Below are 17940 nucleotides of genomic sequence, written 5' to 3' on the forward strand. Positions count from 1 at the left end.
ATCCATGTAGAATAGGAGATCAGAAGCTGGTGTGAGTCGATGATATGCCCCTGTAGTTCCTAGTTATTGTTATATTTCATTTCTCTGGAATTGATCCTGCCCACATCAAATACTTGGAATTTCAGAATGTAAAAATTTGTGCAATTTGTGTAGGCTAGCTCTCTGAAGCTGTGAATGGGTTTGGGCATTGTATGGCAAGTGCTGGACTCAAAAGTAAGTATATTCGTATTTCCAGCACGAAAAGGTATTTGGTCCGAATCGCTAAATGCAGAATGTCCCCAAGAGGGAATTACCTTATCGATCCAAATTTAGGTAGTAGTCATGTATCCCAGACTAAAATTCCAACTTGAACTATTATAGTCCCTGCTATCTTTTCGCGACACTGCCAAAGAGTCACGCAGATGATTTCCCGGCCAGGCGGCTTTAATTTAAGGAGATTTACAGGTATTTCCTTTAGTACCCGTACTGTGAGGCTATTTCGTCTCAAGAATCGGAGAAACCGTGTATTTATTATAAAGTGACATGTCTTAAGGTATTTTCTTTCCCAAATTGCAGAGATATTTTCTACTGTTACACTACTTGTGATGGGTTACAAAAGTAAATAAAATAATGCACTTTTAATCTCCAGAAAGGGTAGGGCTTGCTCTTCCCTTTTTTTGCCAGGATATCAGACAACTCATATAAATTAGGTTGTACGTAAGATTCTCTAATCTAGGCATGACCATCATAACAGACTACATCCAAATATTCGCAAGATGTGCATCTTCGGCACTTCGGCCGTTGACTATATTGTGAAGAAAACGCCACAACTTGTATTAAATCAGATTTCTTGGTGATTTCTTCGCCTTTTTTTACCAGTAATGTTCATTAAAATCTTCAAAAGGAGATTTTGAATGTAGACGTTCTAGATTCTAAAGTTTCTAGTTTGAAATTTCGGATCTTTTATAATTAATATTAATTTCAAATGGAACGTTGGAACTAGAATTATCTTCTTTTATCGTGTTTTTGACTGAGAATACTGCTAACTATAGCTATTTTTATGTTCGTTAAAACGTAAATTTCACAATATTTGTGTTTTTTAAAAGCTGGTAGAAAGCAAACAGAAAATTAAGACGTTTTATGTAAAGTAATTAGCCACGGAGACGAAATGTACTGTGAAAAAGGAAATAACTAAGTCTTAATATTGTTTTAAGACTATTAATTTAACTTAATTATATTTAAATCTCAAAATGGTAGTCATTCCAGGAATTACTATATATTTTAGCATATTAATCTGTATAAAAAGATGTATTGGTAAAAAATTAATATTTAAAATTATTTTTCATTTAATTTATACTAAGAAAACATTACTAACAACCTGTAAATTAATTAAAATATTGTACAATATTTGATTTACTGCCTTTACCTATAATTTATTGATGTACAAATTGTGAACGAAATGATCGCGAATAAAAATTTTACCAAATTTTATTTGTCACAAATTTTTTCCTTCTATCTCAATATTTTAAGAGGAAAATATTGCAAGGTTTTCTTTGTTTTGATATTTTTTTTTTCTTTCAGTTTTCGTAGGAATAATCTATTTTATGAAAAAGTAGGTTTAAAAGTTCGTGTTCAACTATTTCATATTTCGTCTAAATTTCCCGCACTGTTTGGGGGGTATGTGACAAGATGTAAGTGAAGATCGATGAATCTAAACTATTATTTTATTGAATCAATTGTCTTATTTTTATAGTTTTTCTAGCAAAGGACGATTTTAATTAAAGCTGAGTGCGCACATTACGCGTAGAGTACGTGTTTAGTATACTGCCTACGTTGGTGAACTGGAGTTGTCTTACAAATAAGCATCAAATCTCTTCTCTTGGTCGAGAACCGGTGTATTCAACATGGTATGTGGTTAGCGTACTCGATTCCCACGCGGAGGTCCCGGGTTCGAATCCAGCTGCTAACCCTTAGATTTTCCTCTTCCTAGGAGCTTCTTACAGCTCCACAGTCCGGTGATGGACAGTGTTGTCTGTAACGAGAGAACACTGTCCGGAGGCCGGTAGTGCACTGAAAAAAGCTCCGAGCGCTAATAACCTCAGCTGTTGATGCGCTAAAAAAAAAAAATAATAATAATCTTCTCTTGGTTACAATAGAAACGTTTCGGGCTTCTCCAATACTATCTCAGTCAAAAAGTAAAACATTCGAAGGGAATAATATAAATCAATGTAATGAAATATAATTTTACACTTAAATAATTTAGAAATAGTAACATATCTTTGTACTTCTTCTTGCAAGGTAAGCTAGGTGTTGCAATTATGTTAGAAAATTTGATTGGTTCCGCAATATCATATAATGTTTTTGATAAGTTTTTTTTATCCAATTGGAGTGATTGATCCACCAGTTTGTCCCCGAGAATTTGATTTCAACTTATGTTTCTGGAACAAAGAGGAACCGAACTAACTTAACTAAGGATCCCTTGTACTTAGCTTGCGTTGAAGCTTTCTACTTAGCTTTGCACCTTAAATTGGTCCTCGAGAGTGATTAACCTAAGGGCAGCCGAACGCAAGCGCCATGCGACCAAGTGACCAATTATTTTTAACACCATCATTTTACGTTGCTTAAACTCAAAATAATACACATCGTGTACTTTTAGAAGTGCGCGATATACTTTATAAAATAAATAAATTTTATTATTAACACAACTTACAAGAAATACATAAAACTAAAGAAAGTTTTTCTTTATGAATATCGGTAATGTGAAATGTATATCTGTGGTCTTCTACTTCTTCTGAAAATCCATATGTGTTAACATTGGAACGCTAAATATCAGAGGCAGTACTTATCATGAATGACAGCAAGCCTCTTCAAACTACAGGAATCATTCAGAGAAAAAACGATTGTAATGTTTATTGGAAGTGATTTCCTGATCTAACACCTTTACTCATAGAAAACCTGTTTTACATAACTTGCCAGAACACAGAAACGGATACGGATACTGGCAAGAAACGGGGACGTCCCAACCGTGTTCAGTAATTATTACGGAAATAAATTAAATTCATCACAATCGGCCTATTTATTTTATTTCATTTTTTTTTTTTTTTTTTTGGAAACCTATTTATTAATAATATTCAGTCTCACTTTTTCTACAGCAGGGCAGATTCTAAATTTAATGAGTTATCTATGAATTTACAAAAGTATTGTAACATTAATAAATACTTTCAAAATGACATGTTTTCAAACTATTTCAACATTTCACAAAATATGAATATTACGCACATACCTGTACTTTAAAGTTAATATTGAATACAAAACCAAAAATTTAGTAAAATTGCTTTAATTTTGAGAATAAAATGAGAATTTACATTCCCTAAATATGAAATATTTATAATAACAATTATAAAAATAAACGTACGTTACTTTATGATAAATAGTTGCAGTATAAAAATATATTTTTTTGCTTGACTAGCTTACAATAAAACCAAGAACACGTAAATATACTCTTTTACATAGCCTACTCTCATACTTGACGATAATCTCATATTAACATTGAAACTTTACTACCTTTTTCCATAATGACAAAAATATAAATCATTTTAAAAAATAGAACTTCTTTTTTTAAATTATAAATAATTAAAATTATTTTTCTTACCATCTAACGATAAAAGGAATCACAAGAGTCTTAGGTAGCGTGTATACATTACATTATATTTCTTTTAGGGGCATTAGAAATGTGATTAATTAATAAAATTAGACCAAGCAATTTACTGGAAACTTATAAAAGGAATTTGTAAGTATACTACATTCAATAAAAATAAAAGCATTATGCTTTTCTTTCAGCAACAATTAACACTATTTAATTTGAATTATGAAAACTCAGCGATCGTTAAACCCGAACGAGGAGAAAGTTAATTACTAAGTGAAAGGGGCGAGGTTATTAGAGAAAGGTTATGATTTCTTATACTTTAAATAAGAATATTTGTTATCCTAAGAAAGTTAAATGAAATAAATTTTTAATAAAAGCAAAAGGCTTAATATTCGTTGAATTTAATTAACAATTTACTTAAGTAGTTTAAAACAGAGAAGTAATACTATTATTCACTTCCTTCTAAATAGTTTATCTCGTTACAAATAAAAAAATAAATCTTTGCAAACAAATTATGTTGGCTACTTACTGATAAACGCCTGAAGTAAAATATCTTCTCCCCTAACCAATGTCACAATTTTCCTCTTATTGACTGAGAACATGATACCGATTAAAATAATATATTCAACAATTAAATGTTACTTTTAAAAACCTAAGACAGTTCTCTAGAACAATTTATTGTTCGTTGGTACTTTTCGGAAAAGACCCAACAGAAGAGCAGTATGAAATTTAAGTACTTTTACAGTATTAGCAGAGAGAGAGATAAATCCTCAATGCACGTCACCACTAAACTGTTCATTCAATAACATTCAAGTACTCATGTAGATTATACAATGACTATTCCTCAGTAATACCTATACTTGAAATTAATACTAATATCTTCAGCAATTTTTTGAAAAAGGAATACGTGCTATATTGGTAACTTCTTAATTTACATTTAACAATAACTAGAGTATAATACACAAATTATTGTTTTTACCAGTGGCAACTCTTGATTTGGAATATAGCTTTTAAATAGATAGATAGATAGTTAAATAAACACAAATAAATTTCTACATGAATTTTAGTTACGTAAGAGTATTTTTAAAGATCGTAGCTTATGCAGGTTGGTTCTTCTTACATCTAATGAGAAGGCAATATCTTTGGGCAACGGAAGGATCATTATCTTCAAACTATTGCAACTATTTAAACAAATGGAGCTTATATAAGTACACCATTTAATTGAAAGGAAGCATTAAACTAGTTAAGAGATGCATTATTAAATCCTAAAAATTGTAGCTGTGCACCAACTTTCAGCTGAGTAGAAACAGTTTCTTAAGAGCCTTAAAAATGATATTTTCTGCCTAATGAGTGCACAATAAGTCATTGTTTACTTTTACTGACTAAGACAATTAGGCGCCTATTCAGTAATCTGTTCTATTTCTAACGAGCTGTACACACTGAGGAAGCACTTAGGCACCACTACTAAGGGGCTTAAAAAAGATTTCGGTCAGCGCGAGCTGGAAAAGAATCATAGCGAAAGGCTTGTTTGGCTAAGAGAGATAACTTATATGCCTTTAAGCCCTCCGGCCAGAGGCCCTAATCGGAATCTTAAGCCTAGACTTGGAGAAGAATGGAGTTGGGAGTTTTTGAGGAAGCCACAATTGGTTCTTTCACAGAGAAATAGGCTGATTGGCCAACCTCAACTGGATCTAAACAGCCTACAAAGTGAAATATTATTTTTTTCTTTAAAGTAAAAATGCCTTTTGAATACTACAGAACTTACTTCACAATCTCTTTTGTGAAAAAAAAAAATATATAATAATATAAAAATAGATATTTAAAAAATATAAACAAATAAGAGTCGCCATTGGTAATTCTTAAATTAGGATAAACTTTTTATAAAAAAATAATATATAAAAGAAAAACATTAATTTACTATACCTAAAATCATGATTGTATACTTTTTAACTTGGCACAAAATAGAGCCAATAATTTAAACGTAAAAAAATAAAACCATTTTTAACTAAAATCTTCTTAAAGTATTAAAAATTCTGTGATATTAATCTCACTTCCTGTTCTATCGTTTGAACAGCCTCATTACGGTTTTCCTCTTGTAAATTTTTTGAACAAAATACATATAACTTAGTACATCTAGTTTGCCTACAAAATAAAAAAGTTTGATTAATGTATAAAAAAAAAACATAAGTTACGAAAATTCAAGGGGAATTTTAGAAGATAGGCTTATCTATTCTGATTAATTTGTTAAAAATAATCACGAATATTACAACAGCGAATACAGAAAACACTTTTTGTTGGATATCAGAATCCACAGAGAGCTAAGATGATAGGACTACTCTAAACTCTAGATTCTGACAAGTCATTCATTCATTACCTAATCTAAGGTTCTAGGGAAAAATAGTAGAACTAGTAGGAATAATAGCATAAAAAATAGTATGAACTAGTTCATGAGTAGACAAGACAGAAAATACACCAACTTAACAATAACCATGTAAAAATAATATACAGATTATTGACATAATCTGAAATTGACATTATTTTTTCTTCCTATTATATAATGTTTTGGTGAATGATCTTCTGTTTGTTTATTTCTATTCTTTCTAACATGACCATATATTTGCCTTTTTTCTTCCTACATATAGCAGCGTCATTGTGTGGTTGATGACGTCCGATTGGTGACTAGATATTAGCTGAGGTGGTTTTGCGTTTAGCTGGGTCAATTTTGTTGTTATCCCAAGCGTATGTATTCTTTGCATAAAGTTTCCTCAATACTCAATAACTTAATCTTAACCGAACAGATTCTTTAGTCAATAAAAGAACTTACTCTGGCAACCATAGAGCAGGATCTAGTTTCTGTCGATCTATCTTATATACTATAGATTCTTTATTGATAAACCAGACATTGTTCAACGGATCACAACACTCTTCATCATTGCTGGATTGTGCAAGTTCTAATTTCTTTAAACGACAACAGAATTTCGCTGAATACTTTTCGGACAATCGCTTCTCTATTTGCTTTAACTCTTCGTTTAATTGTTCATTTCCAGCTGTTAAATTGTTCTAAAATAGTAATAATTTAGTTTAGGATAGAATATTAGCTAGTAAATCAAAGAAAACACAACTATTTCCGTCTACTTACTAGGGTACCTTCATATATTTGTGAATAATGTTTACGATTCAATATTCTTAGAACTATTTCTTTTGCTTTTGATAGAGATTTCTCTGTTGAAAATAAAATAGTTTCGAATAGCTGGTCTGTTAATTGGAGAAAAGCTTTTAGATTTTTGTGACATTCCCAAAGGCAGTACCTAGAAATTATTTAGTTTTTTTTAAACGTAAAAATTATTATACTCTCTATGAGAAACCACAACATTTGAGGTTATAAGTTAGATTCAGTTTTGAATAGGCCGAAGTGCCTTCTAGCATTTGCCGGGAGCAAAACAATTCAAAATCCTTTATACAACAGTTAATGTTCCCTCCAACATTTCCAATTTAACCACTCACAGATATGAAATGCCAGGTGTAAGTATATCTCAAAGAGCACAATTTAAAACACACATTTTTCGATGAAATTCCATGTTAGAAAACCTATTCTATGCTTATAATAAATTCCATGGCCACTTAAAGCAAAAATACAGAAAGTAAACAAAAATTAAAAAGATAAAATTACTTACTTTTTCACTTCCGAATTTTCCTCAATACTAATTTTAAAATCATCTTCGATTAGACTCAAAGCATCCAGTAACCTGCAAATAGCAAAATTTTGTAACATATTAATAAGGTAATAAATATATGTACAGACAGACTTAAAAGGACCCATAGTGAGTTATCGGGAATCTTATTCTGCTAATAAAAATGAATCCGTTCTAAAGTACTAACCCGCGTTACTCCATTTTTCTTTTTTTTCCGCTCTCTTTCCATAATATCGTGCCTCTTGCGGATTCCGAAAAAAAAATCTTTCAAGATAACAATGTGAAGAATCCAAAATGTTTTGAATAAATTTATTAAAATTTTATTTGTTCTCGATAAATGCGAATTGAATTTTAACACGATATATGATGGAGATTGTTGACTTTACAATTATTAATGTTGTCTGAACTGGGCCGACTTTTTCAAAGACTACCCACTACTTATAATATGCTACTAAGAACTTAAAGAACTTCGAAATGTACAGCGAGTATTAAGGGTGGCAAGAAATATGAAATGAATACTTGAATATTCCTGATGTTCTCCAATTGAAGGTTAACATCTGGGGAATGAAATGAGATAAAATGACAATTTACCTTCTTAAAATCATTGCTTAAATTTTGGGCCAATGTACACGATGACTTTTCTTCACTAAATGGCAAAGACTTCTGAATCAATTAGAGTTAATAAACTCGATGTGCAGTCTACCTCAATGGAGGTAAATGGTTCATGGTGATCAACTTAATGTAAACATACTTACATAGTTTCAATTCTGAGACAAACTTTATGCTTATACGCCTTATCATGCATTTCAGCGCGTTGTTTAAAAATTGAAATTATATGAGATTCCAGCTTATCACGATAACCAATATGTTCATTCTTATCACCATCTTCGATAATCCTGATTCCAGTCAAGTACCTGTAATAACATTTGTAATACAAAGATATTAATTGTATTGGAACTAGATAAGTAACAATATCATGGCAAACTAATCGTGCAAACAATGTGCAGTGAATACTATTTAATTCAAATTAATTTATTAACTATGAGTTGATTCAATTGAAGATTCTATTAGTTACATGAAAATCTTAGGTCAGGATTTAAATTTTTGAAAGTCCTAGATAGAAAATTATAGATAACCACAAGTGCGTAGTTCTTGGTCCCTCCTTTAGCTAAGAGCTTCTAGAGTAACTAACTTATCTTAGCTCGCTTGTCCCCTAATATTGGGAGCTCTAGTTTATACCTAAGGCTGGAAACATAGTGGAGCGGCGATGATAGTTGCTTCAAATCAGAGAGAGCGACTAGCAGCGAGCAAAGAGTTGCATGCACATAGTGACCGAGTTTAGTCGCGTTTCTCCTTTCGACGAGACATGATGGAGGAACTATTTCTATACAAAAAATTCTTCCTTGAAAATTTGGTATTTACATCAGCTTAGAAGAAGTGTTCATGATATAAACATGAACATGGTGTATTCCATCACTAGTACCAACAACTTCGGGAGCATCCTAGCAAGTTTCATGCGTATTTTCGAATGTCTATTTCAACATTTGATCACATACTAGCCAGTGTTGAAGGCATGTTAATCAAGAAAAGGACGAATTTCAATGTTATCCTGTCCCATTTCTTATCCAACACAAATCGGTTATGATGTAGAAGATCCTTTTGGTCCCACAGAGGTTTCTTTAAAAAAAAAACTACACCAATAAATGCAGCAATTTTAACCTAGAAAATTGAGCACGACGAGAGCGAAGAAATGAAACATGTTACAACGCGCTGCTCTACTCTCTCTCTTGGTAGCGTTGCTCTATCTTCGCTTTGCTCCCCCACTATGCGCGGTCCTATACGGTTAACTTGTGTTTGTTTTCGCCGCTTTGCTCTTCGCTATCATCGCCGTTTTGCTCGCCGCTCCACTATGTTTCCAGCCTAAGGCTTTTAATGCTCTGAGAAAGAGTTCAAACTGAGATGAGTATTAAGTTGTCTCGTCTTTTCTTTTACCAAACCTTGTACTATCTTATTTTTCTGAGAGAAAAAGCAAAAATATGGTCAATAAAACCTTGAAATAGTGATTTCGGTAACTTCCACGCAAATAGTTGTCCTATGAACTTCTTTTGGAACTAAAAAAACGTAGATTCCCCACCCCACTCCACCCAAATCCGTTAAAAACACAATCTAAAATCTAAAAAAATCTAAAATCTGATCGTGAAATATTTAGCTAGAACTCTAATAAATCGTTTAGAACATTGATAAACCTACCTCCCGAAATTGGGATCTATTTTAATGCCAAAAAAATATGAATCTCTCATCAGGTATTCGTATTTATCGATATCCAATCCATTTTGCTTATTAGCAACGATCTGTAATTTATTTTATCTTTTTATCTTATTTCAATTTACCATCTTGAATTAATATGTATCTAGAAGTTAACTTTTTTAATGATAAAAAAAAATATTTACCTCAAAAAGATATGATTTCGGCTTTAAAGTCTTATATTCAGCTGGTTTGCCCAAAATAAGATCTTTTATAAACTTTCTATGTTCCTCATCAATGCCATATCTTTGGAAAGAATCATTTAATTTATTTTCTCTGATTAGATAATCAAATAACTGGATGGACATGTTTTCATGCTGAAATTATATACATTTTTAAAACTTAATAATGAATTAAAAAGTCAAATTTTATATTACTAAAAAAATAACAATAGCTATTGAAAACATGATATTTTGCAAATAATAATAAAAGCAATACTTCATATTTTTCTCCAGTTTTCTCTTGGACATACTGCTCCCACGAATGGGAGAATGGTCCATGACCTAAATCATGACACAGTCCAGCCAATTGAACACAAAGTGATTCTGTTTCAGAAATCTCACAATTTGGGTTCTGCTTCAATTTCCTAATCACTTGCAACGCTAAATGAGAAACACTAAAATAGAAGAAATAAAACTGTGAAAAAATAGAATCTTTTTTAATTGAATAAAAATATACATATTACTGACCCTAAACTGTGTTCAAAGCGAGTATGCACTGCGCTTGGATATACAAAGTGCGATATTCCACATTGTTTTAAAGATCTTAATCGTTGAAATTCTAATGTATCGATGACAGCTTTACACAATGGATGAACTTCTAACATACCATGAATCGGATCATTTATATATGTAGTTGATTCGTAAGAAACGTCTTCTGAACACATCTCTGATTCGGTATCAGAACCACATTCAAAATCTGAAAAGATAAAAAAAAAAGCAAACAAATGTTTTAAACCCTATTCCTCTGACAAGGGCAGAATGAACACTTGAAGGGTGAATTATTGGCGCGGTCCTATCAAGGCTAATATCCCTAGCCACTATTCTAAATCCTCTCCGAAAAAAGAAGCATTTAAAGTAATATACGAGTACGTATATAACTTTCAAATAACCTTCCAGTCCACCTGTAAATCGTAATACATTCTGATCTGAGTTATTCTTTAAGAATGTATCCTCCCAAATATTCTAATCGTGTTGTTGGCGAAACTGGCATATTGATATACCTAAACTATTTCCTTGACTTCCCAAAATAACAATCTTTAATACGTGGGTAAATCAAATACTAACCAGATTTTTCTCATTGACGCTGCTTAGGTGAAGTGAGTAACGTGACGTCATAATATGTGTAGTTTGGGGATGTAAAGAGGAGCGGACTAACTCAGTCCGTTGTCTGTTGAGAGAGGTTGTCTGTTGAGCAACGAATTATTATTAAATTTTGATTTAGGGCGTAAAATCTGCCGAAATTTTGCGTCGACTAACTGCACAGTTCGCTGAAAAAACGTTTTCAAGGACCTAAGTCTACAACTGGCACAAAAAATTTTTCGATGGCCGAGATTCAGTGCAAAATGACACCCATGTACGGCTGACCTCGGACAAGCACCAGTGACGCGAATATTCTTGCGATCCGTGAGATGACTGAAGGAGATTGCCGACCTTACAATATGGAAAATTGCTGCACACGTCGGAATATCGTGTGGGAGAGCCCAATGAATCATTTCCGATGATTTGGGTTACCGAAAAGTGTCGGCAAGGTGGGTTCCTCGCCTTTTGACGAAGAGCAGAAAGCAAACTGTCTGTGAAAGACTTTTGACACGATATCCAACAGAAGGGGATGCTTTCTTGAGTCACATTGTCATCTGTGATGAGATGTGGGTGCATCATTACACCCCTGGGAGGTCATCACTTTGACGACGACGACGATGGTGTAGAAACGTTTATGCGCAATTGGCTACTGACACGACCAGATTCATTCTTTGATGTCGGAATTAAAAAACGTCCGATTTGGTGGGGAAAATGTGCAAATAAAAGAGGAGATTATATAGAAAAATAAGGTGTATTCAAAATTTTATTTACTGAACCAATAAATGTTCTAAAGCAAAAGTCCGGTTCATATTTGATTCACCCACGTATCTTGAATAGTAGACGGTAAGAAAAGAAATATCATGTCTTCCTGCCTAATTTTTTGTTTTTACAAATTCTCAGCCTGAAGTACCCTTATCCTGTCACTGCTTCCCGATGGCATTTACTGCCTCGGAACATAAATTTCAAGAATTTCACTCTAGACAGCATATCACTCTCTCGTTGCTCACTTTCTCCACATGTCCAGGTAATCTAGAAGTGGATGACATTACGCCTTGAAGCATAGCTATTCAGCTATCTCTCAAAGCAACATTTTACACATTAGAAACGTCATCGATTATATATGACCCGCCAGGCAATTAATAAACAACCGTTGTAGTAGTTTACTTTAGCAAGTATCTCGCGGAATATGTGATAGTGTTCTGAGCAGTTTCATCCCAAAGCCCTGAGCGATTCAACCTGAATACAGAAACTTCTATTTTGAATCAGAAAATAGTATAACATGCAAGGAAAATTAGCATTGAACAGTGAGATAAACAGTAAGAAAAAATTATCTACATCACATTTGTGCCAGATTGGTTTGTTGTGGAGGAACTTAACGCCTTGCCGTACAAGATTTATGCCCAAAACTATAGTAACTAGTGATAATTTTGGAAAAAAAATATGACAACTTACCGGACTCACTATTGCAAAGAAGTTCTGAAGACGGTCCCACCCTGGAAACAAATTTCTATTAATAAAAAAAATATATTAAGAGATAAATTCTGTATAAATTATTTGTAAATAAAACAGAAAGATGCAGCAAAAAATTGTGTTTATTGTTTGTTTTAAATATCTAGTTTGGTTACTAGTGAATACACAAATATATACCTTAGGGTAATAAAAAATAATTAAAAAAAAAATGGCGTAAACACTTTACCGACTTTTTCTACAACATAAATTCACAGCGTTAAATTTTCTAGGCATGTAGAACCAACAGGATTAAACAAATGGAGAGATCAGCATTGTTTTGGGAAGCCCGACGACAAATGGCTGAACAACCATAAAGGTGTAGATAAAAAAATGAAAGTTTCAAACTAGAAAATCACCGCTTTTGCAAGACTTCATTTAAAAATTATTAGAAAAAGTAAAAAGATGCCAGAAAGACAGTTATATGTATCCAAAGATCAAGGAAACCAATTAAAACATCTTTACTTCTAAGGAAAATTATATAATTTGAAATTATAGAAAGATAGAAACAAACTAGAAATTACAGTATTTATTATCATATTCTTTGATATTGACAATATTGAAGTGAAATAATAATTATTGTAAGTAGGCGACAGTTATTAATAATACAGAGAGGAAATGCAATTATTGGCAGTTGATTATATGTTTGATCGTATGATTTAGATCATAAAGGAAAAAATGTTCATCATTAACAGCGAGCGAAGAGTTTTTTAAATGACAAAATTAAGCACACGATTCTGCGTAAAGCCACTTGTTTTTAAAGAAACCAATGGACTAACATGGTAACTCCAAGCGTCTTAACAGATCATTCAAGAAATAAAAATATATCTTTCTTTCTGACGGCATTTATGATTATATACTCATGCTATCCTATTTGTTTTAAAGCATCTTCAACTTTATCGCAATTCTCCACCAAAGTTTTATTTAGAGAATTCTTTTAGAAATACATTACGAAAGCGTAATAAAACTGCCCACCGAGTAAGAGTATTTATTATTCACGTTATTAAAAAACAAACCAAAAAAAATCTTGTTTTCTACAGTTTGGGAAGGGGTAAGGGGAAAGTTAGGACATACAGAAATGTAGGATTTCATTCGGACAATGAAACTACGTAGTCCACCACAAAACTTAAATCTAAAATCTTAGGAAGCACAAAAAAAAAGGAACAATAAATTTTTTAAATGGTAGTGCCAAGTCAATTTAGAATTTACAATATATTTGCTAACTATTGTAAATAATCTCGAACTTGAGATTTTCCAAGTTATATTTTAAAATAATTGAATATTTTATATAAATAAAATAGTTAATTTGGAGGGCTTTTTAATCTCGTAGAGTTAGAACTGGTTTTATCACTAACTTAGTTTAAATTTCTCTCAAACATACCGAATTATTGAGCTTACTTTCGTCAAATTATGAAACTGACCTTAATTTAATAGCTTAAAATAGGAAATCATCAGTTTTAAAATATATAAAGCATAAGTTTGTAAAAATGTTACGCGCTATCACTGAATCAAGAGTGGAACCGACGTTCACTGGAACTGGAAACGTATGTACTAAAAAATTCGTGAATAAAAACTACTAATCTTAAAAGTGATAGGAATTTCGCAATGTTAGTTACTTACCTCTTCTCTTTTACCATAATAGTTTCCACTGGATTCATCATAGTTTCTCCACAAGAATAGATAAATTGTAAGATAAATCCTAGATAATATTCAAATTTAGACCACAATTTCCTTCTTCAAAAATTTTCAATAAACTGCTTTATCACCAAGGCAACTGAACATATTATTACCTCTACTTTAATTTTTATTATTATTATTAGAAACTGAAAACTTATGATAAATAACTATAAACACAGTTATTATAAAAACCAAAAAGACATTCACGCGAAATAAACTAAGCCTTTTTAGGTAATCATTGCTGTTATCACAAAAAACTAACCCTAACTGGTAAACTGTCAGATGTAAACGTCTCAACTCGTGACCTCGACTCACTGACTCCCACTCGTTTTACTATCTACGTATAAGGTTAGGAATGGAGGGAGGTTCAACTATATACATATGTGTATCTTGATATTACAGAATAATGCGTAGAATTTTTGAAACGAGAAGTTTATATGTAATTAAATATTATTGATTACCGTTGATGAATAAATAAATTGAGTTGAAATTAAAATATTGATAGTTTTCTCCGATGTTTGGAAGATGTCTAATAAATGAGCACGGAAAAATGATTTCTCTTCATAAACGTTTTCCACTATTTCTGACCATCAACATCTGTTGATCAGTGATCTAGAGACGATTTCTTTCACCAACAATAAGTTCTTTCATATTGTCAGTATATGTACTGCCATATACTGGCAGTTGGATATCATTGGACCAACTAATTTTGTAACAACTCCCAATTTATACTGCTCTCTAGAAATACCTATTTTTAGTTACAACTCTCCAATTAGAAGATTATAGAGGATAATAATTCTTAGTATGATTGCTCTTATGCAGGATCCCAAAATTCTACGCTCAATATGTTGCCCTACTAGACAAGTTGCAACTTACTAGGTAACTTCTTTCCAAGACAAAAATACATTGATAACATTTAATAACAAATAATTAATAAAATAATACCACTTTTTATGTAAAATTAAAGGGTTATATTTATAATTATATTAATTTATATAATTATATGTATTTTATTAATCGTACGTTACTGCTATCTAGCGGCCTTTGTTAGAACTGGTGGAGGAGTGTAGTTCACGCAACCACCACTACTGGACATGAGAACGCTTATTTCTCTAATAAATCATAATATTTAAGCAAACTAAAAAAAAGTAAATAAGATAAATACGGCAATAATTAACTACTTTTCTAAATAACAGCAAGGGTAATGCATATTTTCAATATTTCTTTTAAAAAAATCGTATTAAAACTGAAGTAACTTGTCTGTTACCTTTGAATCTCGACTAGAATAAAGGACCAATAGTTTCATTTTGCTAAACAACCAAATCTCAAATTGAGCTTAAGCTTAATCGCCTCGCTAAATTAAACTTAATAAATAATGGCAAGTCAACGTGAAAATAATTCAAATCTGTACGGTTAGCTGAATGTATTAGCCAAAATGTAAGTAAGTGATTATTATGAACAATAATCACCTCTTAATAACCTCTTTAGGACTGTTTTATTCCGAATGTAAAAATTTGCAGAGAAATTAAGAGATTTTAATAATTACTCCTAGCGGTTGGATAAAGAATATTTGTCAGTTAGTTGCAGATCTAAAACTGTAGATAGATAATGTTTTCATATTTCTGAACGCATTTACCAAAATGGACTTCAAATTGTAAGATCATATTCTGATTGTAGTCAATCTTAAGAGGGGTTTATGCAAGGTGACGCAAGAAAAGAAGAAATTGATCGCGTACAATTAATTCTAGCAATTACAATGATAAGACATCTAAATCGTACTCTACGGATTGGTCATGTTCACACCAGAACCAACTACCTTAGAGTTGATCAGTGCCTTTATTTATACCTAAAAGAGGTTACAATGAAGGAATTGATTATCTCCCATGGCCGGCAAGTCCCTGCCACCTTGAAAGAAGTAGTTTTTGATAGCAGTCAGTACTATTTAGAGCTTACAGATTGTCTTTAAATCCCTTAACTTTAACATCTTTTCTCAAAAGGCCTTGGATAGAAAGTAAAACTTTCATTGAAGTTTTTATTATTTTTCAATTTTCATTAAACATTATCGTTTTATGAATGAATGAAATAATTAAAACGATTTCGGAGGTGCGTTTTTATGAATATCTTTTGACCCACCTCATATAGTAAGTAACACAGTCCATCTTGGAGCTATCTGTAATCTAAAAAGTTCCATTTAATCTGCGTTTAAAGCAGAGCATGGTTCTCAAATCAAGGGATAACATTTCCTAAATTTTGTTAATTATATCCAAGAATCTGAAAATAAGTATAACATCGATTAGTAACTAATGAATTAGGCCTTGAAGTATAATGAAGTTTTAACGGCAGTAGCCAGAGAATTGTTGGAAAATAATTTTCTTGAAAGATTTCTGTTCCTTTCAGGTGGTGCTTCATCAGTTGCTTCTTTACGGGCGAGGGAGATGTGTACGTTGTGATCGTACTTTACAGTAACTACGTATATGTATCTGTATGAGTTTTAAATTCCGCAGGAGCTGATTGGTTAGAAAAATCTCGGTAAAGGCCACCACAATCGGCTTTATTAAAAAAGGAAAAGAAAAACGTTTTAGGTTTTCACGGAATAGCACTTACCTTTGGCCCGCCAAGTAAGTGTACAGGAAGACTATTCCTCGAACGCAAGTTCTCTTAAGTATTGGGGCTTAATAGTTTGTTTTTTTCTGATGGGAGATGTAACATTCAACATTTTATCTGATTTCTGTCGTCGTAGCACGTTTGTTTTCTGTTTCTCTGACAAGTTTCGGGCTTTCAAACTATTTAATCAACCCCTAATGATGAAGGAAGGTCCGATACCAATCAGGGATGACATAAACATGCGTGTTAAGATGGATAAAATCAGCAATGTAATCCAGCACTGTGGATCTTGCTACATTTTTAACATTCAACGTTAGTTCCTTCTTACAACAGAAGAAAACGAAAGTTGTATGGTTTTAAAAATAGAAATCTCACCAGCATCTGACCTAGCTAAGATTAAGCAGTTCGAAAAAAAAAATACAAAAAAATAAATAAAGGGGACCGTCTAAGTAAGGGTCTTACAGTCTACCTGCTCCAATCTGAATACCTGAACCTAATTTCCTCAGAACAAGTGACTACGCGTCTACTAATATACAGTTCTAAACAAAGCTTAAAGAAGATCGTTGGAGCCATTTTTCAGCCCCAAATATCTTTTTAACTGGATTAATAAATGATAAAACAGAACCCAATTCAATTAATATTGCTACTACATTTTTAAAAGATTCAAGGTTAAAAAATCAGTTGACACTTCCCCACTATTTTTCTATATTTTTTCAATTTCTTTCCCCCACCAACCCGAATTGAGAGAAAAAAAAAACTGAAGCGCGCATGAACCATCAGCTGTATACAATAACCGAGTTGGTTGTCAGTACAATGTTACCCTCAATAAAGTAAGCAGCACTTGGGGGCGAGAACCACAACACTTCGTATCTTCAAAGAAGAATTGTAATGGAGAAGGTAGTTTTTTCTTTCTTTCTTTTTTTTTTTATTTAATCAGTTTTATTATTAAATTACGATTTTTTAAAGAAAAAAAAGAAGCTGAAGTTGTTTTTATTCCTAACATTAATTGCATTCACTAAAAGTCTGAAAATGAAGGTTCACTTAGGTTACCGAGAAGGTTGACACAACCAAAATAAACAAACTGAACCGGGCTTTTAAACTTTTAAATTTTGTTGAAACAGGAGATTGTTTTTATTATTTTATTTTATTTGTTTAATTATATTACTTTATCTGATACGGCAAGACAAAAAGATGTAAATTAAAAAAAAAAATTAAACTGCATGGTTATATA

At 32.0% G+C, this 17940-nt stretch overlaps 2 protein-coding genes across 4 annotated transcripts in view; one reads left to right on the forward strand and one right to left on the reverse strand.

Annotated features, from left to right (window-relative positions):
- Positions 1-3300: 3300 nt before the first annotated feature.
- fal (SAM and HD domain containing deoxynucleoside triphosphate triphosphohydrolase falten) overlaps positions 3301-17940 on the reverse strand; it is a 36055-nt gene continuing 21415 nt past the window's right edge. Inside the window, exons 5-16 of one of the 3 annotated variants that reach the window (XM_074115281.1) lie at positions 16239-16376; positions 14049-14202; positions 12375-12415; positions 10311-10539; positions 10060-10237; positions 9768-9938; positions 9568-9668; positions 8073-8231; positions 7300-7371; positions 6765-6933; positions 6450-6685; positions 3301-5767 (exon numbers count right to left, since the gene is read on the reverse strand). In XM_074115281.1, coding sequence (XP_073971382.1) covers positions 5650-5767; positions 6450-6685; positions 6765-6933; positions 7300-7371; positions 8073-8231; positions 9568-9668; positions 9768-9938; positions 10060-10237; positions 10311-10539; positions 12375-12415; positions 14049-14089 — 1515 coding nt within the window. In that variant the 5' untranslated portion in view covers positions 14090-14202; positions 16239-16376 and the 3' untranslated portion in view covers positions 3301-5649. Of the gene's footprint in view, positions 5768-6449; positions 6686-6764; positions 6934-7299; positions 7372-8072; positions 8232-9567; positions 9669-9767; positions 9939-10059; positions 10238-10310; positions 10540-12374; positions 12416-14048; positions 14203-14367; positions 14499-16238; positions 16377-17940 lie in introns of those variants that run through there. The other 2 variants (XM_074115283.1, XM_074115282.1) reach the window with 2 other exon arrangements.
- LOC141447576 (ATP-dependent translocase ABCB1-like) overlaps positions 17468-17940 on the forward strand; it is a 52748-nt gene continuing 52275 nt past the window's right edge. Inside the window, exon 1 of the mRNA XM_074115262.1 lies at positions 17468-17606. Within this exon, the coding sequence (XP_073971363.1) occupies positions 17598-17606 (9 nt within the window). The 5' untranslated portion in view covers positions 17468-17597. The remainder of the gene's footprint in view (positions 17607-17940) is intronic.

The sequence above is a fragment of the Rhodnius prolixus genome, unplaced genomic scaffold (genome assembly GCF_049639745.1).
Source record: "Rhodnius prolixus isolate KJV_2025 unplaced genomic scaffold, Rpr scaffold_7, whole genome shotgun sequence".
Taxonomy (NCBI): Eukaryota; Metazoa; Arthropoda; class Insecta; order Hemiptera; family Reduviidae; genus Rhodnius; species Rhodnius prolixus.